This window comes from Pan paniscus, chromosome 3 (genome assembly GCF_029289425.2).
Source record: "Pan paniscus chromosome 3, NHGRI_mPanPan1-v2.0_pri, whole genome shotgun sequence".
In the NCBI taxonomy this organism is placed as follows: domain Eukaryota; kingdom Metazoa; phylum Chordata; class Mammalia; order Primates; family Hominidae; genus Pan; species Pan paniscus.
In genome coordinates this window covers 15,605,880-15,632,803 of record NC_073252.2, presented here as the reverse complement: position 1 = coordinate 15,632,803, position 26,924 = coordinate 15,605,880, and the positions used below count along the sequence as shown (strand labels likewise).

At 40.8% G+C, this 26,924-nt stretch overlaps 1 protein-coding gene across 1 annotated transcript in view; it reads right to left on the bottom strand.

Annotated features, from left to right (window-relative positions):
• Positions 1-16,673, bottom strand: part of C1QTNF7 (C1q and TNF related 7) — a 106,932-nt gene extending 90,259 nt beyond the window's left edge. Inside the window, exon 1 of the mRNA XM_063603726.1 lies at positions 16,422-16,673. Within this exon, the coding sequence (XP_063459796.1) occupies positions 16,422-16,434 (13 nt within the window). The 5' untranslated portion in view covers positions 16,435-16,673. The remainder of the gene's footprint in view (positions 1-16,421) is intronic.
• Positions 16,674-26,924: the final 10,251 nt, after the last annotated feature.

Below are 26,924 nucleotides of genomic sequence, written 5' to 3'. Positions count from 1 at the left end.
GTGGCACATATACACCGTGGAATACTAGGCAGCCATAAAAAAGGATGAGTTCATGTCCTTTGCAGGGACATGGATGAAGCTGGAAACCATCATTTTCAGCAAACTAACACAGGAACAGAAAACCAAACACTGCATGTTCTCACTCATAAGTGGGAGCTGAACAATGAGAACACAGGGACACAGGGAGGGGAACATCACACACCCGGGCCCGTCAGGGGGTTGGGGGCTAGGGGAGCGATAGCATTAGGAGAAATACCTAATGTAGATGACGGGTTGATGAGTGCAGCAAACCACCATGGCACGTGTATACCTATGTAACAAACCTGCATGTTCTGTACATGTATCCTAGAACTTAAAATATAATAATAAAAAAAGAAACTGAAAAACAAACAAACAAACAAACACCATTACCAAGCCTGGGCAACTTGGTAAGATGCTGTCTCTACAAAATAATAAAAATATTAGCCAGGCATGGTGGCTAGTTACTTGGGAGGCTGAGGAGTGTTTGAGCCCAGGAGTTAGAGGCTGCAGTGAGCTATGACTGGGCCACTGCACTCCAGCTTGGACAACGTAGTGGTACCCTGTCTTTTAAAAACAAACAAACAAAATACTGTTGCTATTTGTTGAGCATTACAGAGGGCTTGGAACTGGGCAAAGGGTTTTTGTTAAAGCTGCTGCTCCAACTTTCTACCCACCAGTCCAACCCACCAGACTTCCCCAAAGACCAGCAACCACAGGGTTAATGCCTTGCATGGCAGGGAACTTTCCTCTCAAGCTTCAGCCTCTTTCTGATTGGTGGGCTCCTGTGCATGTGATCTCAGTTAACTCCTACCATCCCTTTAAGAGTTGTCTTTGTAATCCACATTTTTTTTTTTTTTGATGAGAAAAGTAAGCTTTGGAGAACATACACAACTAGCAAGCACCTGAATGGTGGTCTGAGCCACCTCTCCAGTGGTTTCACCGTGCACGATCTCAATATCTATGACAACTTGCAAATTGCTAGTCCTTGTTTGCAGACTTGCAGCAAAATCGATCCGCTGCTTAGTTTGAGGTTTAACACATGATCCATATTAGCTTCTATTATTTAAAAATTGGGCGATTTCACATAGAAATCTCTATTTCTGATTTCTGTGGCAGCAGATGAGGGGGCAGTAGCTGGTGCTCTCTTCGTGTGAGTCACATGAAGTTTACTTCCTTAGGTCTTCACCCAGCCCACCGCATTCATTTGCATCTCCCACCTGGCTCTGCCAGCATTGATTTACGGTCCTGCTCACTGCTGTGTCAACTCCTTACTTTGGGTAAGATGCTGTCATGTGCTGTTTCCTCAGATCCTGATGTTTCTATTGCTATTCTGCAACTGAGCAAGCTTGTCCAAGGTCACATGGCTAATGAGTGCACTCAGGTTGAATCCTAGTTCCCTGGCACAGCCTTCTTGAATTTTTACAACTGGTAAACAGCATGGACCCATTAATCCCCCAAAGCGCGCCCTGGCTAGGATATTCCCAATGCAAGAATCCTGTGGTGAAACACATGCGAATGTGAGCAGGAATGGGGTGAGGCAACATGTCTAAAGAAAATTGTCCTTAAAGTATTGGCCAAGGTCAAGTGAACCCTTCCCATTCTGTTGTTTTTGTCTGGGAGCCCATAATGTAAATTTATGTCTTGTAGCACTAGGAAAAAAAATCTTACTTTTTCTCTCTGATCACTGTGTCTTTGCTTCCTGAGGTCAACATGTGTGTAGTGTGGGGCCTCTTTTATCGTGTGTTCTTCCCTGGAAGATTTTCTGGAATTCACTCAATGTTCTCATGACATTTCCACATCAAAGTCCAGGGATTTAGACCATCCAATGTGAACCACATTGGGCAGAGCACAGGCAGCCTGGATATGCTGCTTCCTCTAAATGGCTTTCCAGAACCCAGGACAGAGCGCAGCCGAGCTCAAATGACACGCAGAGCCTCAGAACAGCCATGACCCTCAGATGTCATGGGATACTTCTGAGGAGAGTTCCCCATCTGGCCTTCCCACATCCAGTACCTCCCCCACACATGGTCAGCTTCGTCTTCCTAAAAGTCTGCTTTCCACATGTCTGTCTCAATCAAAAACCTTTGATGGCATCCCATTTCCTTCAGAATAAGGTCAAAATTATTTCTCCTGTATTCTCTTATCCAACCCTTACCTAACTACTTTCCTTCCAGAACATTCTTCACTGACCAAACAGGGCTACTTGGCATTCACCAAAGACTCTGTGTGAGTCTTTCCTTTCCTGTTCCCAAATTTATGCAGGTCCTCCCATTCCTTCAGACCCTGTTCATCCTTCTGTCCCATGAGGTGTGAGACCTCTGAGCCTCATGTACCCTAGTTGGAGAACGGGTTTGGGTGAGGACAAAGTGCGCATAGCCAGCCTTCCACTCAGCAGCCTTGGGGGAGAAGGTGGTGCCTCTTCCCTGAAATCCATGAATACTGCAGTGCACCTTGACTGAAGTTGTAGATTCCCACAACACATTCGCTTCCAATTTTCAAGGGTTAGAATAGATCAGGGCCTCTAGAGTCATTGTATGATGTATTTCTTTTTAAAAAATCTTTTAAGATTCATAAGTTCATTAATTTAAACACATTTTAAACAAGAGTTTCAGCCTCATTTTCCACCTCATATCTTGCCCTACATGCTTGCCGTATTGTCCAGATTTTTTTTTTTTAATCTTCCTCAGCCTCTCTTTCTTTCTGGGTGAAATGGAAATAATACCAACCTTGAGGGGTAATTGGAAGAATGACCAAATGAGTTAGTTGTGCCGCTCCCTGGTTAGGACCCAGGGCACAAGCCAGACACACAGTGCACACTAAGAAAATGCCCCTCTTTCCTTTCTTCTGATGACTTTTATAAACAATTAGAGACATCACAGATGGCAACCTTGCCCATGTCTCCACAGGCTCCCTGGACCGATTTGGTCTGATACACAAGCTCTATTTGAGATATTTGTATTTTATGGGTGTGTCACATGGCTCCTCTCAAATTTTTGTTAGACTAGCTTTTGAAGAAAATCTGAAAATACGAGCTGAAAGAAAAATGCTCAGCCAATCCTCCCTTTTATGGGTATGTTGGCAATTTGTCTGTCCAAACTAAACAGTCTCTGTTATGGTCTTACCAACGTGATCTTAAAGAATCTAAAACTTGTCCTGGAATGAACTTGAAGGCCAGTTTCTTTTAAAATATAATACTAATTTTTTTAAAAAGGCAACACAAAATGTCACTGGCTTTTTAAAGTGGGGATTGCACCAGCAATTTCCAAGATTTGAGACCTTTTTATTGGGAGAGAAAACAATATTTTGCTCATTCCCCCATCTCAGTACAAAGGATAACTAATTCTAATAACTACAGTCTGCAGACCAAATGGAAATCATCTCATTGACACAGATTATGCAGCTATTTGGAGCTAATATGATATTTTTATTAGATGTCATTCTTTTCTAAGCTAATATTCCAGAAATCAAAGCAGCCCTCTGGGTCATACATACCTGGATATATTAGGAGGAAAATATTGCTTGCAAATGGACACTAATCAGTTTTTAGGAGTAATCAAGGATGTAGAGATTTGATTTCAGCAAAGATGGCCAGATGAGCTGGCGTGTGTGAGATGATTTGGCAGGCAACAGTCGGCAAGGACTACGCGTCCAGGGAAGGAGGAAGGAGTTAGGCAGATGGTGGAGATGAACAGTGCTGAGAATGGCCACTCCTATCCAAAACCCAACAGCCCTTAGTGCAAGATGCTGCATTCTCTGATTCATGTCAGTTATGAGCAATCCTGATTCTGGCTGTTATGCCTTGTTTTGCCCATCCAGCACTCTGTGAAACAATCTGAACCTTGCTCAAGCCCTTCTGCAACCTGAGGTTTTAGCTGCCCCCTCTGATACATTTTCACTTTTCATTCATTTTATTCAGAGGCCATGGTGTTGGGACATTATCTTTCAGCACACAGCTTTTGTCATTTTACAGGTTTTGGAGGGAGCATGCAGCTCTGCAAGGATTAAATTCTTGTGTTGCATCCATGGTGGCAGAGTGAAAAGACCGTGGGCCTTGGGGTCATATAGACCCAGGCTTGAATCCTGGTTTTGCCACTTAATGACTTTGGACAAACTGCCAAACCTCTCTGAATCTCATTTTTTCATCTGAAAAATGTCCTTGTTCTAAAATGGGAAGCAGCCATTGTATAGAATTTTTGTGAGGATGAAGAGATGTATTTAAGTGACATATTGGATACACAATGGGAAATTTAATCAATAGCAGTTAAAATGAAATAAATAGTGAGGTGTAAAGCTGCAGCTTGGGCATATTTGGTCAAGGTTCTCTGATGAATCTCAACTCATCAAGATGAAATCTACTTGGTAGAGGCAAAATATTCTCATCATTCTCCAAAATTTAAATTGCAAACTTTCAAGTTACAGTAGATGCACTTTTGGTTCAAATACGCTTAGGCCTCCCATACTCTAAATTATACTGCCTTTGCTAACTCCTCAAGCTATCTCCCTTTCTCCTTCCAGATTCCTCTCTATGTTTGTTGAAGGACTAAGTGACAATTAGTGTAGACTCTCCCTAGCCCCTAACTCCTTCCTTTCACAGCCTGACTTCTATTTCTTCAACTTTCCTGAAAAGCCTCTGTAAAGTCTAGAAAGTTACAGACATCCTCACGTCATGCACACAGCATGCAGCCTCATCAGCTCTGCAGCTTTCCACACCATTGGCCACTGCTTCCCCTAAAACTGTGGTTCTCTACTTTGGCTGCATATTAGAATCACCTGAGGAGCTTTACAAAATTAATCACACCTGGGTTCCACCCCCAGAGATTCTGATGTAATAGTCTCGGGCGCCGCTTGGGCTTTGGGACTTTTCCCTGGTTGATCATTAAGGTGCAGCCATGGTTGAGAAATGGCTAAAATTCCTACTCTCCTTTATTTATGTAATATTGCAATGCTCTGTTTCTCCTACTTGCCAAATGCTTCTTTTGAATCTTTTTCAGGATCTCAGTCAAACCTTGTTTAGGATGTTGTTCTGAGTAGTAAAAGATGCAAATCTTATAATTAAGGCAACATACAGTTTTAGTTGTTACTATGGTGTTGTTAAAGAAAAGCTAAAATTTGTGTTTGATTAGGAAGCTTACCTAATGTATGTTCATGCTAGATGGCTATGGAGGAGGAGAAAACAGAGGAAGGAAGGAAGGATGAAAAGGACGGAAGAAGACAGAAAAGAAAATCTTATATTTTATGATTTTAACAATACTTTGCATACCTAATGCTTTCTTTTCTGTTTCATATCCCTAAAAGAAACAGCAATTTTAATATTAGCTATGATTTTTAGAGCACTATATTATCTCACTTAATCCTCACAAAAACTCCAATGAGATGGATACTATTATCTTCATTTTTTATAGCAAGGAAATGGAGTTGAGAAGTTGCCCAAGGGCATGAGCCTGGAAACTGACGGCTTGGATTTTAATCCAAGTTGATAGGGACTTCAGAGTCAGCCTACATTTTGCTGCCTCTTTGGATTAGAATCCTAAGTAATTAACATCAAATCTTGGGAAATTACTTCAAAAATCTTACCCAAAGGAGATATTCAAATACCTGAAATCAGTCTCCTATTTCCCATTAGTTTTTCTTTCTCCGGGGCAGCTATCCTGAGGTCCTGCAACTGTTCTTCATGTGCTTTGATTTTAATAGGTTTCATCTGCTTGGACACCCACAGTCTCTCTGGTTCAGCTTGATAATGGCCCCATTAATATGTGGTGTCCCCAGTCCAATATAGCAATGGCAGTCTTAGTCATTAACCAACTAAGGAAAAGGGCTGGGTCAAAACAAAATAGAGAATTTGTGGTGATGGTTAAATTTCTATGTTCAGGAGAAAGTGTTAGAAGAAAAGGACTAGATTTCCATTGAGAGGTAGTGGCCAGAGATGGAGAGAGGAATTCATCTGCAGATCTCAGAGGTCAGGCAATGGTGACAGAGGGGAAGAAAATGAGTAACTTTACAGGGAAAGAAAATGAGTAACTTTAGGAAAAAGTGAAGAAAAATTCAGAATTCTTTTTTCCTTCCTTCCTTCCTCCCTCCCTCCCTCCTTTCTTTCCTCCTTCCTTCCCTCCCTTCCTTCCTCCCTCCCTCCTTCCCTCCCTCCCTCCGTTATTTCCTCCTTCCTTCCCTCCCTCCCTCCCTTCTTTCCTCCTTCCTTCCCTCCTTTCCTTCCTTCTTCCCTTCCTTCCTTCCTTCTTTCCTCCCTCCCTCTCTCCTTCCCTCCCTCCTTCCCTCCCTTCTTTCCTCCTTCCTTCACTCCTTTCCTTCCTTCTTCCCTTCCTTCCTTCCTTCTTTCCTCCCTCCCTCTCTCCTTCCCTCCCTCCCTCCCTTCTTTCCTCCTTCCTTCCCTCCCTTCCTTCCTTCTTCCCTTCCTTCCTTCCTGCCTCCCTCCTTCACTCCCTCCCTCCCTTCTTTCCTCCTTCCCTCCCTTCCTTCTTTCCTGCTTGCCTGCCTGCCTTCCTTCCTTCCTCTCTCCCTCCCTCCCTTCCTCTCTCCCTTCCTTCCTCCCTTCCTCCCTTCTTTCCTTCCTTCCTCCCTCCCTTCCTCCCTTCCTTTTATCTAATATTTTTCTCCTATAAACCATCCAGCTGTAGCTTGATTCTGTCAGTATTCAGTGAGCTTTCTGATTAACTAAGAGTTACAGATTTCCTTTAGCAACACCCTAGCAACAGCTTCAACTATAAATTGCCTTCCTTATGAGACTCGTATTCTTTACTACACAAAACATCTTTCTAAATAGGATTTGAGTGAACTCTGAGCACAATACAGCAGTGGATTTTCAGTGAGAGATTAATGGATGCTGAAAATCAAACAGATATGAGGAAAAACATTGGTTCCAAGGCAAGACCCGGGTCAAGGAAAAGAAAAGGAATCCATTTTCTCTCCTTTGGTACTTCACCCAGAGCTCAAGAGAGAGTACACGGGTCACTTTAAGTCTGCAAAGGCTCTGAGTCTGGCTGCCAGGAAGTGAAATTTCACACTCAATCATTATAACCAGATTGGTCCTTGTGGTTCACATATTTTGTTCCTCCTCCTCCTCATGTCATGGCTTTGCTTTTCTGTTTCCATTTAAACTGCTTTATTTTGCACATTTCTTTCATTTTGCCTCAAATCCTGTGTAGAAAGAGCCAACTGAAATTTATGCAGTTTCTACTATATCCCGGGCACTGTGCTAGGCCCTTCGGTTATCTGGGGTCCTATATACTGCAGAAAATACAGCGTAAATGCAAAGAAAAAAAGAATTTAGAGTGAGCGGGAGGTGAGTGTACAAAAAAGATGAAGAGAGAGGAAGGAGTGTGGATTCTCCATAGAAGGGGCCAAAGGGGAATGAAGATTTAAAGTTTCCAAGAAGAGCCTGGAGAATCATTGTCACCCCAGTTTGCCCCACTCTGGGGAAATGTGCAGAAATTTACATTTTACATTTCCTCCTCAAGTCCTGTGTGGCAAGAGAATTAAGAAGACTGGCTCTGTTGGCAAGGAGATTACATATTCTTTTATGTATGTGTCACTTCTAACCGATGGTGGGCTTTGGGTCTCATGTGTAAAATAGGAATAAACCTAGCACCACCTTCTAGGGGTGTTGGGAGGATGGAAAGAAGGTTTACCTGCAACTGTGCTTTCTGTGTAGTGAGTGTGCTCTGCTGTCTAGTTTTACTGTAGAGCACTGTGCATGCCTGTTCATGTTGATTTAGGACTTAGGTGTTGAATGACAAAGACTCTTGAGGTTTCCCACACAGCAAGAAAATGGGAATTCCTTTTATGTCTCTAGATTATATTAGGTTGAACTATATGACATTGCCATTTCTATAGGTCAAAAACAGCAAGGATTTAAAAAATAGAAACATTTCACATAAAAATGTCCAGATGTATGAGTTTTCTTGAAAAATCTGAAGACCTGGCACCAGTGGGCCATATTGCCCCGTGAACACCATGCATTGCAGTGACTGCCCACTTTAGGTAAGGCATGCAACCTAAGTCTCTGGGGTCTCTGCCCTGCCTATTTACTGATGGGCATTTCCTGCTTGGTCCTGCAGATGGTTTAGATGACAGCCCCTGACTTAGTGTATTGCCTGGAGCTACACTAATGTCTTGCTGATAACATATCTCTGAGGAATGTTAGCAAAGGCATGAAGGCAGCAATGTAGAATTGTGTGAGCAAATGGCAAGTACAAATCATTCCAAACCGAACATCCCAGGCCTTGAATAATCAAAGCAAGCCAGGGAGAGGCAGTTTGGACTTTGCTTGTCACTCTGCTTTGACAGCATTGTGGAAATACTTTCATCTCCACTGAAATTGTCTCCTTTGACATGTTTACACCCACATGCAACTCCATTCACTAAGTACTTAGTGTGTTTTTATTCCTTTTGCTTGTACTTTTCTTTTTAATCCCCCACTGGATATCAATTTGTCCAGGGAGAGGAAATCCCCCATAGCAAAGAGGCAAAGAGAAAGATTAGCTGGCCCACCAAATACATCGGGCTCCTAAAGTAACTATCTTCTAGCTTGCAAATATATCTCATTTAATACTTCCAGTGAGTCCAGTGGAGCAGATATATATTATTACCATTATCAATGATGAGCAAACAGAGCTCAGAGAACTAGAGTAACTTAACCATGATCACACAACCAGGAAGGGCTAGGGCTGGAACTGGCACTTTTTAGTTAACTATGAACTAAAACAGGCCTTACTGCAAGTTTAAGAAATGATCTCAATGTTTTACTTGGTCTTTTTATGAGATGGGCTTACTAGCAAAGCTGATGCAAATTTAGCATTAAGGAAAATAGTGTCTTTAAATCAGAGAGGGTAATAGTTCCATGTACTCTGGGCTGTCAGGCAATATCCAGGGTAGAGTGGCCCTGGAAAATATCTGATTCTCCTTTAGATATCACTAAGTGAACTCTGTACACCTTCTTGCTAATTCCAGATAGGGTTCAGATTCTTTCTCAGTACAGGGCTTCAGGCAGCCACTATCCATCCCAGAACATACATATGGAGTTGGCACAAGTTGTGAAAATCATCTAAAATTTGGTGAGCAAGTCTGGATACCTGTTTCAAGAGGGCATGCATATCCTAGGTGAACCATAGGGCATCTGGGGAAAGTCCTCCCTATAAGCACAGGAAGACCCTGAGAGAAGGCCAGGAAGGCAGATGATGAGTCTTCAAGCATTTAAAATGCCAGAGGAAAGATAACTTTTTCTTGTTACTTCTAAAAGCAGAGCAAAGATGAGAATGCGAGACATTAAGAAGGGTGAGATTCTGGTTACCAGTGGTATATTAATGGAAGGAGCGGCCTTATGAAGTATGAGTGTTTTGCTGCTGCTGGCATTTAAGCTGAAGGTGAGATTGGTAGCTTGGATAAATTCTAAAAGTCTATTTGGGCACCATTCCATCTCAGCCCCAAGGACAAACAGGAGGACAATGAACACATTTTTCTTATATTTAAGAGCCTGGCACATAAATTGTCTTCAAGAAATGAGAGTCTTTCTTTACATCTCTAGATTATATTGGGATCATATAAAGTTGCCATTTTTTTTGTAGGTAATAAAGTGGTTGAAAGTTAGAAAGTTTATGTGGTTCAACATCATTCACATAAAGTCAAGAGAATGGACTCAAATTCCTTAGACCCCTGTTGCATAAGGAAGAAGGATGCCCAAGAAACAGTGAAGAGTTCACTGCGTGTTGGTATTGGGAATATGGAGGAGAGTGGTAGGAAGAGAGATGGACAAGGAAGGCAGTCAAGAAGCAGATCCTTCAAAGGCCCCTGGGGCCATGTTGAAGAATATGGTCTTTATTATGAAGGAAAGGAGGGAATGCTAATAATGATCTGGGAAATTGATAGATACATCTGTGATGAAATGGGTTGGTAATTCTGATACATTCAAAGAATCCCTTAATAAGATTCCACTGTGGTCAAATTAGATTTTTAGAGTGGAATGGGATTGAAATGACTTCATAAAAAGTCTTTCTACATAAATTAATGGTGCAAGAAAGAAAATGGAAAAAATTACCTATTTAAGAGAGTAAGCTGTTTGGGGCATGTTAGCTGTTGGAAAGGCCACCAATGAATGTTTTCATGACAGCTCTCAAAATACTGTCATAGTATATATGGTAGGATGTGTTTTGAGGCAACTACATTAGCCATGACTTTATATCATTGGTAGCACATGAAGGCCCTAAAACTGCCAATATTTAATACTAATCTATAATTTGTCTTAATGAATTAGAACCAATTAATAATTCATTAATTAGAACCAATTTTCTCTCCTCTACTTGGAGACAGAAGACAGACAAACATGTATTGAAGTTTGAGCTGTCTTCTAACCCTCTGACCCTAGGCAAAGTGCTTTATTTCTCACCCCACAACCTTGCAGATGAGCAGTGAGATGGGGTAATAAACCATTCTTTGGGTTCGTTACTATATCTAACAAAGCCATACTATGTTTATGGCAAAATAAATTTCATTAAGAAATTCTCTATTTAAAATACACTTCAGTTGGAAATAATGACTGAAGGATTAGTCAAAAGTAGAACTCCAGATTGCATTTAGCAACAGAAAATAGAAAAATCCTTTCTGAGAGTCCCTGTGACAGTGTGGAAAGGGTGCAGGTTTTAAAGAGAGGCATTATATAAGTTTAAACATCTGCTCCATCTCTTAGTATATATAGGACATTAGGTGAGCTACTTACCTCTCCTCATCTAAACAATAGGGACAAAGAGACAGTATATATAAAGTCATGGCACACAGCAGGCACTTAACAAAAAGACACTATTAATCTGATTGTAATATATGCCTCCTCCACTGGCAAACTGAGTAACTTTGAAGAAGCTGTTTTATCATCTGTTGGCCACCTATTTTGCTGATGATTATTGAACACCTGTTTGCTGAGTGACAGAACACCTTATTTAAATACTAATTTATGTGTTGTTTTTCACCTCTGCCTTACCATTTCACGAGTGTTGCCCAGCCTTCTGTATTTCCTTGCTTCAAGGATTTTGCAGAACAGGAAGAGTTTTATTGAAAACAACACTTGCTTTCTTTTCAGAAATTCCAAGCCCAAGAGTATATGCTGGGGAGAGGGGAATGAGACATTCTTGATGGGAGGTTTTCTCACACCTGGAAAGACTCGGGGTCGGTGCATCTGTGAGAAGTAGAAATCGTCACCCTGCCTGGCTAGACCTCAGAAGGGAGGGCTGCCTGGTCCTGCTCAGACACCAGGTTCTTGGCCTTGACAGTGACTTCTAGTCCCCAAGCAGGGCTTGAAAGCAGAATACACGGATTCCAAAGGGAGAAGTCATTTACAAGACAAGACTGGGCATAACTGGTGTGAAGAAATGCCTCCCAGGATTTTTGCCTGACCTTAGTGTTAAAGGTGGTGGAGGTAGGAGCCTAAATAATGTAAGAAACTAAAGTTCCTGCTGGCATAGACTCTTGGAATCAGATTTATGTTGATTTCAAGAAAATAAAGAAATAGAACATTTCTTGCAGACTTGTGTTTATAAGATTCAGACCTGCTATAGTTGTAAGGCATTGGAAAATCTAAAGATAAATTTATCTCTGCTCTCTAAAAGCTTACCAGCTATTTGGGAACTGCAGAAGATCATAAGACACCTAATGAATAACTACCATTCACAGCAATGTGAGATCCTCATATGTCACAAACTGCAGAAAACGTTCTCAGTCATGAGAGGTAGACAGTTGAATTTTGCAAAAGGCAGATAGCCAGGAGGATGGAAAAAAGTTTCTCCCGAAGGAATATATAAAAATGCACCCTCCCCTAATCATTGTGTGCCAATACTATTATTATGTAATTGCTATAGCAGTAAATGCATAAAATTTTGTAGACCCTGATGTTCTTTTGGAAATATGCCTGCTTGATATGAAAGAGAAGTTTGGAACCTGCTGATCGAATAGGGAACTGTATAGTTTATGATTTCTATAAAAGTGCTTAGAGTGTTATCTTCATAGAGTGTGAGAAGTCAGAGAGACCTCAAAGGTCAACTAGCCCCTCCTACCCTTCCCATTTTACAGGGGTTAAACTGAGGTCCATGTAGAATCTGGATTTACTGAGGCCTGAGGGTTGTCATTTTGAAAGACTGTTGAGATAGTCAAAGTCTTGATGTTAATTGGGTCAAATATGCACCTCCACTCCTTAACAGCTGTGTGAGCAACCACTGCTGCTGTCTCTTGCCTGGACATATCTAGATTCCTAATTGGAAGTTTAGTCTCTGCCACAGCTGTGCACTGGTTACTCATCCAATTCATTGTTTTCATCACGTTACTTTCTTGTTTACAAACCTAAATGATTACTTCATTTAAAGAAAATCTAAACTTTGTGGTTGGGCATTCAAGGCTTTCTGTGATCTGATTCCAATCAAGTACTCTAAGCTTATCTCCTTCTGCACCATATGCATGCACTTTGTCTGCAGGGAAGCCTTCCTGCTACTTTCCACGCTGTTCTCTCAGTCTCCTGTGTTTTTGCTCATATTCTCCTCTCTGCCTGGAAGGCCCTTCTCACCAATCCTTATCTATTCTTTAAGGCCAGATTGCATGTTACCTCCTCTGAGGAGTCTTCCCTGGGTAAGGGATACAGAGAATCACATGGACCTGAGTTTGAAACCTTACTCTGCCACTTAGGTCCTGAAAGACTGCAGGCAGGTTACTTAATTTCTCTGGGGCTTAGTTTTCTCATCTGCCAAATGGGTAAGTCTACACACCCACCTTGTGACCTGGTTGTAAGATATAAGTGGGTTAATTCTATTGTAGTCGGCACAATTCTTTGTATCTGGTAAGTGTCCAAGAATGTGACTAATTACTGGTATTACTCCAGGGACCTGTGGTCTTGTCTTCTTTGAATTCCCACTCACTGTGAATTCTCTTATATTCTAAATTGCAATATCTAATTTTGCATTTTAGATATTGGAATGCACATTTTATTTCCCCATTCAATTGGTAGCTCATTGAAGTTAGGATGATATTTTCTTCTGGACTGTCCCTATTGCATTGTCCTTTACCACAGTAGGTCCTCAAACTTAGGCAAAGGCTGACTTTCCAAGTGTGAAAATACTGAAAAGAATTTGCTTTGCTGACACTTTTCCTCCTAAAAGTTGAACATAGTTAAAAAAAAAAAAAGTCAATTTTCTTAGAGATGAGAATCCCAATTGTTGGGCTTCTGTTTCATAGAAATACAGAAGATAATTTGTGAAGTGACTGGTGGAGATTAGTACATTTCAATTAAATCTTGGGAAACATTGATTTAATGTTCAAAGGACACGTGGCCTCAACTCACCAGGACAACTCAACCTCACCATTTTCCAGCATGCGTTGGTCTATGTGATACTTCAGAAAAAGTGGTTTCATGGTCAAATGAGTTTGGAAAACATTAGATTTTAATTAATAACCCGATCACGGGAGTCGGTGCACACATTAGCCAACTAAACCATGTGACACTTACTGAGGTAAAGAAATCAGCATTTAATAGCTAATAAGAATAGCTAACATTCTCTAAGCTCTCATTATATGTCAGGCATTTTGATAGTAGACCCTTACACAGACTCTCTAATTTAATCCTCAGAATGCCCATAGAAGATAGATGTGATTACTATCTTCATTTAACAGATAAAGAAACTAATTGTTTGAATGGGCCGAAGTTCATACATCATCGAAGGAGCAGAGCTGGGATTTGAAGCCAGATGTTTGTGACCCCTAAGCCAGAGCGCTGATCTACCATGGTGCACAGTTTTCAACATTCCAAAACTTGCCTGACCAGGAAATACTTTTGGTTATCCTCCTACTATAATAATAACCCATGAAAGTGCTGTTCATTGCAAGACACTTCGGGGAATAGAGCCCCACCAGGCCCAAGCTACTTGTCTTATGGGCTCATCCATGCTCTTTGCACCTCTGTGCCTTTGCCTGCCGGCCTCTGCCTGGGGACCCCTGGCCCTCTTGGCTCTGTCATGATATTTTACTCATTTTCAAGGTCTAGTTCAAGGACAGCTTTGTGGGACGCTTTCTTTGATTTCAGCAGGCTGATTTGCAAAGCCCCTCTGTGTTCCTGCCATCTTTCCTACGCTGTTTTTAATGTTTGGTCTGTCTTTGTCAAGGACACGTTCAAAGAGCATTGATAAAGTATCTGGCACAGAGTGGACACTCGGTTAAGGTTTATTGAATTACCATGGTCTCTTTTTCTAGCCCATCAGCCATTGATCCCTAACCTTGGGGCATTTCAGGTCCAGGTTCACAAACCTGTGGCCCGAAACGTGGACTAAGCCTGGCTCACACCCAAAGCTAATGCAGCATGGCTGCCACGCTCCCGGCAGTTCATTGGTTAACACTCTTGTCCCTTGCAGACGCTGCCTTTCTCTCCTAGCCTCTCGGAGGCGAGGAGGTGCGATTAGGTCACTGTGGGCCTCTCTCATCAGCGCCCTTTATGGGACAACCCTGACCTGTCCTTTCCAGGGTTCTGTCCAGGTTTCATTACAAAGCCCCCCAGTGACTGCGCCTTAGATGAGTCAGCTGGCTTGGGCTTCATTAGCAACCCTAATAGCCTTTTTGTTTTTGTCCTCTTTGGGGCCTTCTGGGGCCCTGGGGTGGGGCCTGGCGGGCCTGACTTCCAGAGATGCCGCCAGCCTCCATTGGAGCCCGTGAGGAAGTTCGCGCTCGGGCTTCTCAGCAGTCACGTCATGCCACACTGTGCATTTCTCTGCCGCACCCGTCCCCAGGGTGCACTCAGGCGCCATGCAAACGCTGGCCATCCCAGCTCTCGAGCTGCCTGCGATGAGGTCATGGGTGGGGCCCCGGAGACCCCACTCCAAATAGGGTGGGGGCTTCCCCGACCAGCCTGGGGATGGTCCGAGAGGACCGGGAAGGAGACAGTAATATTGTGTGTCCGACCCACTGCTCCCTCTCTTAATGTTCTATAGGCTGGTGTAGACAGAAGTGGAGGGAAAGGGAGAATAGAAGAAGATTTGGGAAAGAGAAGAATAAGGAATTTGCAGTCGCGGGTCACTCGCTGCACTAACTATGGGTGGAGAGAGGCAACTAATGGTGTCTCCTGATCACTTTGCAATGAGCAAAGTGTCCTTCTTACCTTAATCCCTTTCTTATCATTGAGACCATGAGGCAGAGGAAGCCACAACAGTCCACTTTATGTAACTAGAATTTGACACAGACAGAAAAAATATTCCAGAAACAGAGAAAGAACTGGTATAGCAAGAAGGCAGAGCCGTCTCAGCCCAAGAGCAGGGTCCCAGGCGGCCCTCAAATTGCTCACCCAGGCCTAATGGCTGAGAAATTCGCCTTGCTAATGTTTCTGTACCAGTGGGTTTTGCAGCCTGAGGTCACCTAAATGTCGCAAACCACTCAAGCTCTGTCAAATCCACAGGGTTTTATAATCTTTGCCTGTGAGCACGCATGTATGCGTGAAGGAATGAATGTGGAGCTGTGATAAAATCTCAGCCTGCTGGAAGAATGTGCAGATTTCTGTGACAATCTAGTTTTTTGCACCTGGAATTGTGCCTCAGACAGATGGGAACACTGATAACAGAGACATTCTCAGGGAAAAAGGGAACAACACATCTCATATTTATATGCCCCTCCACCTCAACGCACAAGATACTTCTCAAGTGACCAATGCACAGAAAAACAAGAAAATATCTTATCCTCGCTGCTCCCTACCTGTGTATGAGGCACAATCGAGAAGGCAAAGTCACCCTATTTAGATAACATTGTCAGCCGACTGTGACTTGAATTAATGAATGTTGAGTTGAACTGTTTCCTTCTCCCAGGATATATAATATCTGTAACATCCTCCCGTGTCAGTTACAAGGGAAAAGACAAATGATTTATTTAACTTTTAAAAATATATTCTGCAAAACAAGTTAATAAGAAGCCATAGTAACTGCACTTAGGAGGATTTTTGGAAAGATATTAAAATCTTCCTTGGGAAACATTTCCAAGTTAATAGAAGAATCACAGCTCCGGAAGTTGAGTTGCATATAAGGGGATAAGAAAACATAGATAAGCTGACCTTGGGAATAAGTTAGCCTGTCACCACACTGACAAATGCTAAGTTCATCAGATTGGAGATTTTGAAGACTCCGCTTACATTTTCTGAAACAAATGGGATTTTTTATATAGTGAAAGATATTTACAGAGGTTCATGCATCAAGCAGAATAGAAAGTAGGAGAACGCTCTCCTGCGGAGGTTTTCTAACCTCTGATTTATCATTTGTTGACATATTTTTACAAGTTCCCCCATTTCTTTACAAGGAGCTTTCTTAAGTTCTCCCAGGAAATATTTTGATGAAGGCCGAATAGGAGGGAAAAAGAGAAAAACTGTAGTGAAAATGGTAGCTTACCTTGTCTGGACATTGCTGGTATCAAACTTTCCCCCAAAACATGAGGCTTTCTTGCTTTGGTTGTCCCATGAATGTAGTTAACTATTAAAAATTTAAAGCAGAAATATGTGTTTATTATTCGAAGCTGCTCCAAAACAATGCAAAAAATAACTTGATGAAAAATAAAGTGCTCGTCTGAGCATGAGAATGCGTTTGAAGCTTGGAGCTCATGCTGTTGTACGAAGTTTTGCAACTGTCTTTCTCAGTTTAAACAACCTCCCACTCCTTCTCCCAGGGACTTGCCAACTTCTATAATTTAAAGCAACTGCGATCCTTCCCATAATACTCACATTTCAAAGAGCTTAATATATACACTAGTTAAGAACAAGTAGGAGTGCATAGTGTTCTTCTGCAAACCCCAGACTGAGGCAAATGAAAAGCAGGAGTCTCAGGTATCTAAACAGTTCTCTTTCTCTCTTTTATCCATTGCTCTTCTTACCATGTTACTTCTAGTTGCTTTGCCTTTTAAAGTGATGCCTAAAGACCAAATGATATCATTTCACTGGAAGCAAAAAGAGTACATAGGAAAGTTTATGCCCCAACTTATGGAAAAGTGATGCTAGTGAAATTATGTTTAAACATCACTTTTGCTAACAGAATTATTTCCATGCAATTTGTGCCTAATTTATCTGCATGAAAAATCGGAATTATTATATGCAATTTTTTTCACAAAAGGGGAACTACCTAAAATGATGTTTGCATTGGTCTTATTTTAAACTTTATCTTACATATGAATCATAAACTAGAGAAGATGCTTAATTTGCAGTGTCTGTGGCTGAATAAATCTTCTGACATTTGATCTGTAACCAATGTTACAAATGTTATTATTTTTACTACTTTCCATCAACTGCCACTAAACCACACACACACACACACACACACGCACACAGAGGAGCATTTGTGAATTCAAATTATAGCCAACTTACAGTGTGATCAACTGAAAATGATGATTTGAAAAATATTTGATAGTATATCTCAAAACAGATCTTGCTTAGTACCTGATAGATAATAGGTGCTCAAAAAATACTGAATAAATAAAGTATTGCATATGTTCACACCAACCAACAGTTTTGACAATTTTGGTTTGCGTATATGTTCCCATTAGAGATGGTTAATATGTCAAAGCTTGTATAGAAGTAAACATAGGACAATACATACCTTTGCCAGGCATACATTAATGAATAGTTATGATGTATTAAAGTTTCCTAAATGAATAGAAAACATCAGTTAAATAAACAGACCAATTGGTAGATAATAGAAATATTGACATGGGCATAATCTATTAAGTATGTTCACTGTGCAAAGTTATGCAAACAAGTTTCAGGAAACAAACCTCATTCATTATTTCAAAAACTATAGCTTCCTTTCCGCTATGTTTTCTGAGTCACCTGAAATAACTATTATGCAATGGGCAGAGGATAATACCTCTGATTTTAATTGTGCAAAGAAAGAAAGGATTTAAAACTACAAGGAAATGTTCAAGTTTTAGGTTTTAATTGCTGTGAATGCAGAGAAAAGATGGAGTCTATTTTCACTCTAATTTCCACTGAGGAGAGATTTGCAGGCACCAGCACATGTAGGGTCATAGACCTGAACTCAGATCCTGGATTTACCACATTCCAGTTACGTAACCTTGGATGTATTACTTTCTTTGAACTTTGGTTTCCTTAGTTGAGAAATATTAAATGCCAATAAGTAAAAACAATCTATTCACATAATTGTATACAACAAATATGAATTAAGCACTTTGCTGCCCATCAGGTAGTTAACAAGACCTACTGAGGAGTCACTGAGATTTAGGGATGCTCATGATAGCAGCTAGCTTAGCTTTTCCTGACCCATTTCAAAACTGATAATGGGCATGGGATGCTGCTCTGACAAAAACCTAAACATGGTGGCATTGGCCTCATTGTGAGTGTCAAGGGAACTGATATTAAAGGCTGGAAAGATGAAGTTCCATGTTTTGCAGTAGCTAAACATTTGGTGAAACTGACACCTATGACAGTTTGTAAGGCAATATGTGCTAAGTAACTCTGTAGCTCTAAGGGAAAAGGATGGGGAGAGAATGTTAGTTATGTGTGTTGGGTACTTTTGAGTGCATTTGGCAAAGTGTTTCAAGAATGAGATGAGCTCAGGAAAGAAATAGCTAATTTATAAACAGAAATAAGAGGGAATTGGGAAAGAGTACCTACATTTGATGGCTTGTAGTGGCCTTCCAATTTTTTGAGGGACGTATATTGCTAAAAACAAAAAACCTGTAATCCTGTACTACAAATATCTCTCAAGGCTGGGAACAACTTCTCCCACTGGCAGGAGGCTGGCTGTAGGCCTGCATGGAGGGAAAGCTCCCCGAAACCCACCTCTGAGGTGGCCAAGGAAATGGGCAAGGGGAGCCTCTCAGAAGGAAGAACTGGTGGCCACAGAGAAATACTCCTTTGGTGGACAAAGTAATATTCCCTGGAGAGCAGAACCACAGCCAAGAACCAACTCCACCTACAAGGGAGTGAGCCTTTACTATGTTGGCCTGGCCAGCCTGGGCATCAGTGGCTGCTCTGTTTCCCATTCTTCCCTTTTCCAAATTGGATTTTATATTATGGTTCTCTTATTGCTATTACATTGTGTGTTTGTGTGTGTGTGTGTGTGTGTGTGTGTGTGTGTGTGTGTGTGTGTGTGTATGAGATATGGTTTGGCTGTGTTCCCACCCAAATCTTATCTTGAATTGTAGTTCCCATAATTTCCACATGTTGTGGAAGGGACCAGGTGGGAGAGAATTGAATCATGGGGGTGGTTCTCCCATGCTGTTCTCATGGTAGTGAATAAATCTCATGAGATCTGATGGTTTTGTAAGGGGAAATCCCTTTTGCTTGATTCTCTTTTTATTTTCGTTTGTTTTTTTTCCTTCTTTATTTTCTCTCTTTCACTTGATTCTCATTCTCTCTTGCCTGCTGCCATGTAAGACATGCCTTTTGCCTTCCACCATGATTGTGAGGCCTCCCCAGTCATGTGGAACCTTGGATCCATTAAACCTCTTTTTCCTTATAAATCACCCAGCCTTGGGTATGTCTTTATCAGCAGCATGAAAACAAACTAACACAGTGTGTACGTGTGTGTGTGTGTGTGTGTGTGTGTGAGAGAGAGAGAACTTGTACGTTTCATTCATAGATCACTTCCTTTCTAGTTCATAGGTCACTGGATCAAGAGACAGCCACACCCAGAGTTACGCAGCGAACTCCACATGCCCCAGAAGTCCAGATTACCTTGGAGGTGCTGAATGCAGTGAGCGGTGGGATTAGAGGTTGCTTACTCTCAGGGGTTGGAGTGGGGGCAGTGGCAGGGGCAGTAGGGATGTTCTGTTGTTTGGAAAGAGGAGAGGACATTGATTCTTGGTAACCAGGGAGTAAACTATGGCAGACACTTTTGGTGCTTACTGATGCTTGTGTATTCTTCTACATTTCCCAGCCTCCTTTGCAGTGTGGTTGACTGTATGATTGATTTTTGGTCAATGGGACGTGAGCAGAAGTCATGGGGTGGGTACTTCTGGGCTGAGGTAATCAAGAGCTGATGTGCCTACTCCACATTCTTTCTCCTTCTCTCCATGTGGCAGGAAGCAAATGACTCAGAGGAGGTGGAGCCCAGTAATAGAAGGAAGGCTGAACCCTGGGGGATCCCGTAGTGGTCTGCTGCCTAGGAGAGTTGCTTAGCTTGCATCGAATCTTCCTGAATAGTATACACACTTACATTGTGTCTCTCCATCGAGTTTTGGGATATATTTGTCATAGTTAGCTAGTGTCAGTTGCTCTAATACAAGCACTTTGAAAGCTTCTTGGACCATTAAGTAAAATATTATATTTAAAGAATGGAGAAAAGTTTCCAACCCAATAGTAAATGCTCAACAAATGAGAGCTGTTTTATAGAATACCATATTGAGGTATAATGGTATACAATATGCTATACGTATTTAATGTGTACAACTTGATGAGTTTGGAGATAAATATACATCAGTGAAACCACAATCAATGCCACCTATATATTCATCTCCCCCCAAAATTTTTTTCTCCCTCCTTATTTATTATTATTGTTATTTTGTCATAAGAACACTTCATATAATTTCTTTTCTCTTAGCAAATGTTTAAGTATACAATAAGTATTGTTAACTATAGATACTATGCTGTATGATAAATATCTGGGATTTATTCATCATATATAACTGAAACTGTTTGCCCTTTGATAGCTATTTTTATGTTAACTGTAAATCCCTACTTTCTTGCCCTTGCAAAGACAATCCAGCTAAATGCCAGTTGTGAGTACTTGTACAAATTTGAGCTTTATAAATTGTGTGCTAATAGGCTAAGTAAATTGAAAATCATGGAAAGATTAGTGAGAGAAATAGATGTTGAAAACAAAATTTACTCTCCATCTTTTAAAAATGTATGCATTTATTAAGAAAATTATCCAATGACTTACTATTAGATTTTCATGAACAACCTTCAAAGCAGAGCGTAAAGGAATTTATAAACTCCAAGTTATTAATACAAGTTAAATACTCTCCATAGCATTTACTGCTATAAACTCCACTTGCCTAAATGTTTGCTTTACTGTGTGTTCTGACATTGACTGTTCCAGGCTGCTTCTCAGTGGAAATAGAGTAAATATCTTATTAATGCTGACCAAGAGCTAATTTTCCTACAAACTGCCATTCACTGAGGCCACATGCTTTTCCTACTGGCTTTGAACTGCTCTGAACAGAGGTACAGAAAGTCCTAGTTCATACACTTTGTTTCCTCCTCAGGTATTTGGAGCATTTCCACTAGAAATGCAGCTTCCTTCATTCCGCAGACCTTTTAAAAATGGGTCAGACCCTTTTTTCCTTCTATGATTTCAAAGCAACAGTAACAATAATTGCAAACATTCATTGAGCATTAACTATGTATTAGGCAGTATTTTAGTGCTCTATAAATGTACAAACTCATTGTATGCTGCCAACAAGCCTATGAAGTAGATACCAACATTGTCCTTATTTTACCAATGGAGACTGTGAAATACAGAGAGGTTAAGTGACCAGCTCAATGTCACACAGAAGGTAAGAAACAAATCTGGGATTTGAACCCAGGCTGTTTGTTTCCAGCAATCCAAGCTCTCAAGTGTTGGTGAAAACATATTCATGTCAAATGAAGAAAATATGCTTAAACCATGTATTTTCCTAGGTATTCATTGCTAAGATGGGTATTTGAGATGAGTACAGATTACTTCTGAAAGATGTTCTAAACTGCTAGAGGCAGCAAACACTTTCCTATCTGAATGCAATTATAGGCCTTGAGCATTTTTCATGTTTTTCATATATTAGGCTTTGTATGTTAAGTTTATTTATACTCCTTTGCTTGCATGCAGCATCCAAGTTTCAAATTATATCCTGAAACCCTGGTAGCTTCATCTGGATTTTATAATACAGTCTTTGCTGAGTTCTATCAAACATGTGAAGACACTGAGGAAGAGGTCAAGGAAAAATGAGCCTTGCTTGAAAACCCCATGTTCCCCTTGGTATACATTACTAATGTTTAGAGATTGGAACTCAACTGAAATGCTTTTATTCAGAGTAGTAGAAAATGATCTAACCCAACTTCAAAGGGAAGCCACTCAGGAGGTGCTGAGTTTCTTCCCAATTGTCAGATGGCACACAGATGCCCACCATGTGCTTGTCACTGTGGAGTACTGGAGACACAGAAGTCATGTCTTTGAGTTTGCAGTCTCTGAGTCACTTTTCATTGGTTTCGGTCATGGTGAGCAAATCTGAAGTCTTCTTTTTCCTTCCTTGGTGATTTAGGGTAGCAGGTCAACTTATTGCAGATAGTCAAAACTAGAAAAGGAGACTAGAAAAGATCTGTTTGTAGACTGCAGGATCAGAGATTTGGAATAAGACTTGAGAGTGTTTTAACTCACTCTTTCACTCTATTTCTGATCCATCTGCACGTCCTTGGCAGATGGCCACACCACTTCTGCTGGACTGCTCCTAGGGAAGGGGGCCATGGCTTCACATGGCATTAGAATAATTCTCTGAGCAACAGTGACTATTTCTGCTCTGTTTTCCACATGCAAGAGCCTTTCAGATATCCAAAGGTAATTTTCAGCCTTCCCTCCACCCAACAACTTTACCTCCCTTTCTTCAAGTTCAATGATTTTAAGTGTTCTTCATGCAATATGATTTCAATTAGGTTACCATCTTGGTTGGATGCCCTCCAGTGAGCCAATATCTAATTAGTGGCTAAATGACTCATGAGCAGTGTGGTAAGGTGACGAAGAAATCAAAAGTCTGAGTCAGAGACTCAACTCTGCTATTGGCCTTGAGAAGTCATTTTCCCACTCTTGGCCTCTGCATATTGTGGCCACCTATATTACACCTATCTGAGACTCCTTAATTAGCCCTTGACTCTCATCCTGTGCATGGGCTCCTTTCATGGGTCAGGTGTTCACCATTTAGAATCAACCTCTCCTTCGGCATCATTTGTGCTTTTCTAATGCTTGCAGGATCTCACTTCCTGGAGGTAGTGCATTTCCTTCAGGTTTAATATCTCAAACTGTATCACAACTTTTCCCCCTTAAACCCACTCTTCCTTAGTTGCCTAATTCTGTCATTAATACCACAGTCTTCTCAAGTATTCAGGATTTTAAACACATGTTATTGGTTTTACTTCCTGTTCTTCCCCAAAACATTCAGTCATCAAATCCACATTGTCTTTTCTTTGTTATATCCCTAAAATTGGCACCCTGTAGCACTTCTATTATTACATTTTTAAAAAATCTAGTGTTTCCCTAGAGTATTGTCTGTGGAATTATACTCTTAAAATGTTCCATGGTAAAAGAAGTTTGGAAGATCATAGTTATATATGGGAATCTCCAAGAGGGGCATGTCAATTAACTATTTCCATATTAAAAAACCCCCCAAACTTAGTGACTTGAAACAGCAACCATTTATTATTCCTCATAAATCTGTGGGTTGCCTGGGGAGTTTTGCTGATCTTGGATGTGCTTGGCTGGGCAGTTATGGTCTTGGCTGAGGCTGACTATCACATGTCTAGTGGTCTTCTGGCTGTTGGTTGGTCTAGGATGGCTTTGGCTGGGTAACTGGCTCTGCTCCGTGTGTCTCATCCTCCAGCAGGATAGTCTGGACATGTTCTCAGGCAGTTGAGAGAGCCCAAGGGAAAAGCTGGAAATATTCAAGTACTTTTTCAAGTCTTTGTTTGCATCAAGTTTGCTATTGACCCATTGGCTAACACAAGTGTCATGCTCAAGACCAGAGAGTCACTGAAAGAGTCCACCAAATGACATGGATACACGAAGGTGGAAAATACTGGTACCATTGGTGCATTTGGTCTTCTACTAAGGGGTAAAATATTCTATGTTTTACAACAAAACACTTGATTCAAAGAATGCTAACTTGAGGAGCACATTATGGTACAAATATCGTGCAAAGCACATTCATGTAATGATACTTGCCTTCCCTTTCCATAATCTTCTTTCCCTTGTCTAGTTTCCCTCTAACAGAAAAGGCATTATCATCTGCTTGGTCCAAGAATGTAATTCACTGGCCATGATTCACTATTTGTGGGGACGCAATGTTGAATGTTTACGGCTTCTTTGGCTGAATTCTCTTCCTATTCTGTGGTAGAACAAGGAATTATCTATCTTCTTAGGGTGGGCAATCCTCTTGTCTACATATTTTTTTTCCTGTCCTCAGGTGAGGTGGATGATTTTCAGTTTTCTGTTTTCATGTAGTTACAGGCAAGTCATCTCCCTACAGAGTGAATCCACCATTATTTTAGTGTGTTTTAGATCTTGGGTCTGTATAGTTGAGTAAAAAAAAAACCTGGATTTAGCACTGGCTTTGCAGATTAAGGGGTTAGAAGCTGAGAGTAGCAAGGTTTGCTTCAACTTCGAAGCATAAGCCTTGTGCTTTTCAACACCACTCCCAGAGATCAGTTTTTCTTCTCCCCGACCAGAAGGTGGTATTAATGGGCACTGGTTCAGCTGTTAATAAAAGCATGACTTTATCCCTCACTTGGCTATTAATTCTTGCATGCACAGTTCTCTTGGCAGAGTAAAGCCCTGTTTACAAGGAATCTCAATGCTGTCAAGCTGTAGTAGTTTATCTCACTCACAGGGTACTTACCACTTTCTGCTCCATGTCATACTCTTCATGTATGTGCCTTTGTGTGTGTGTGTGGTTTTCATTTTCCTATACTAAAGTCTAAGTTTCTCAAGAGCTGGGATTATGTCTTGAACTTTCGTAACTTTCTATTATCCATGGTGCTTCACATAATATCTTGTGTTTATGTACACATTTAAAAAAATGCCAAAGGAAGCCACACAAGACTGAAACCATTTGAAAGGTTATATAGTGAAAAGGTGGTCAGACTTAGGAAGTAAATTTCAGGTGTGCATGCATGCTTTCACCCATTTTCAAACAATCATTAAGTGCTATCAGATACAATGCTTGGGGCTGGGCATTATCTTGTGAACCCTAATGAGGAAGAGATAATATTAAATTGAAATGATTACATTCTGATGATAGATTATTGCCAGAATGAAAGAGGAATGGGAATAAAGTTAAAAAAAAAATGTTCACTTGGATTTGGTCTCAGGAATGGACAGAATCCTTGGCTCAACTTTTATTTTGCTTTCATGAATAAACTCATACCTGATTATGGAGTATGATTCTTTCAATTCCCAAAGGGTCAAAAGAAAATGTTATAGAAATCTATGAGAGGATAAATGTTCAAATTTATTTTCAAATTAGCTCAAACTTGATATTATATGTTTTCATTGATAATATTGTTTTTTGAAATTTGCATCACAATTTATGCTGTAAGCTTCATTCTTCAAACCAAAATACCAGACTGTATCTAGAAGAAAGCTAATGGTTCAATAGTATGAAGCATAGAGTAGTGCATACTTTTTATTTCAATGATTTTTGGGGTACATGTAGTTTTTGGTTACATGGATAAGTTCTTTAGTGGTGATTTCTGAGATTTTAGTGCATCGTCACCCAAGCAGTGTACACTGTATCCAATTTGTAGTCTTTTATCCTTCACCCACTCCCAACCTTCATCCTCTTAGTCCACAAAGTTCATTATACCATTCTTAATAGTAGGGCATACTTTTTAATATAATTGAAACCTACAATAATTGTAGCATGAATATGAAGGGGTCTTGTTGGGCAAGCTGCTCTTGGGATCAGACTTATAAACACAAATCCGACCTTAAAAGTTGATGAGAGATGTAGATATACTAAAGGCTTTGGGAAGAGATGGATTACATCACACATTGAACAGCAAAACTTAATTCAAAGCCTTGCCATTACAAGGCTATGAGCTGAGCTGTGTCCTCCAAATTCACATGTTGAAGCCCTATCTTCCAATGTGATGGTATTTGGAGGGGGGACCTTTGTAAGGTAATTAAGTTTGGATGAGGTCATGAGGGTGGCCCTCATGATGGGATGATTGCCCTCATAAGAAGAAACATGAGAGAGCTTGCTTCTTCACTTTCTAATATGTGAGGACACAGAGAGGAGGCAGCTGTCTCCAAACAAGAAAGAAAACTTTTATTGGGGAACTGAATTTGCTGGCACTTTGATCTTGAACTTGGCCAATTCCAGAGCCAAGAGAAATAAATTTCTGTTGTTTAAGCCACCTAGACTATGGTGTTGTGTTATGGCAGCCTGAGCTGACTAATGCAGTATTACACCAGAATACTAAGTGTAAACCAAGACTGTCCTTGACACACCAGAATATATGGTAACTCAACCCATTAACCTTCCTTCTTTGCTCCTGAGTCCAGTTGTCATTTCTTCTGACCTTAAAACATATTGTAAATGTCCATCTCATTAGGGAAATGCAAGTTTAAAATATAGTAATGCAACACTACATACCTACTATCATGGCTAAAATGTAAGATTAACAGTGCCAAAAGCTGACAAGTATATGGAGCAACTAGAATTCTGGTGCAGTGCTGATGAGAGTATAAAATGGGACAACCACTGTTCGGCACTTCCATAAAAACTTAAATATGCTCTTATCATGAAACCTAGCAAATCCATTCTTAGGTTATTTACCCAAGATAAATGAAAGAATATGTCTACAATAGTTTTTTGTTTGTTTGTTTGTTTTTATTTTTATTTTTTTTAGACAGGGTCTCGCTGTGTCACCCAGGCTGGAGTGCAGTGGTACGAACATGGCTCACTGCAGGCTCGACCTCCTGGGCCCAAGCGATCCTCCTGCTTCAGCCTCCTATGTAGTTGGGACCACAGGGGCATGCCACTACACCTGGCTAATTTAAACATTTTTTTTTTTTTTGTAGAGGCTAATTTAAACAATTTTTTTTTTTTTGTTAGAGACAGGGTCTCACTTTGTTGCCCAGGCTAATCTCAAATTTGTGAGCTCAGGTAATCCTCCCACCTTGGCCTCCCAAAGT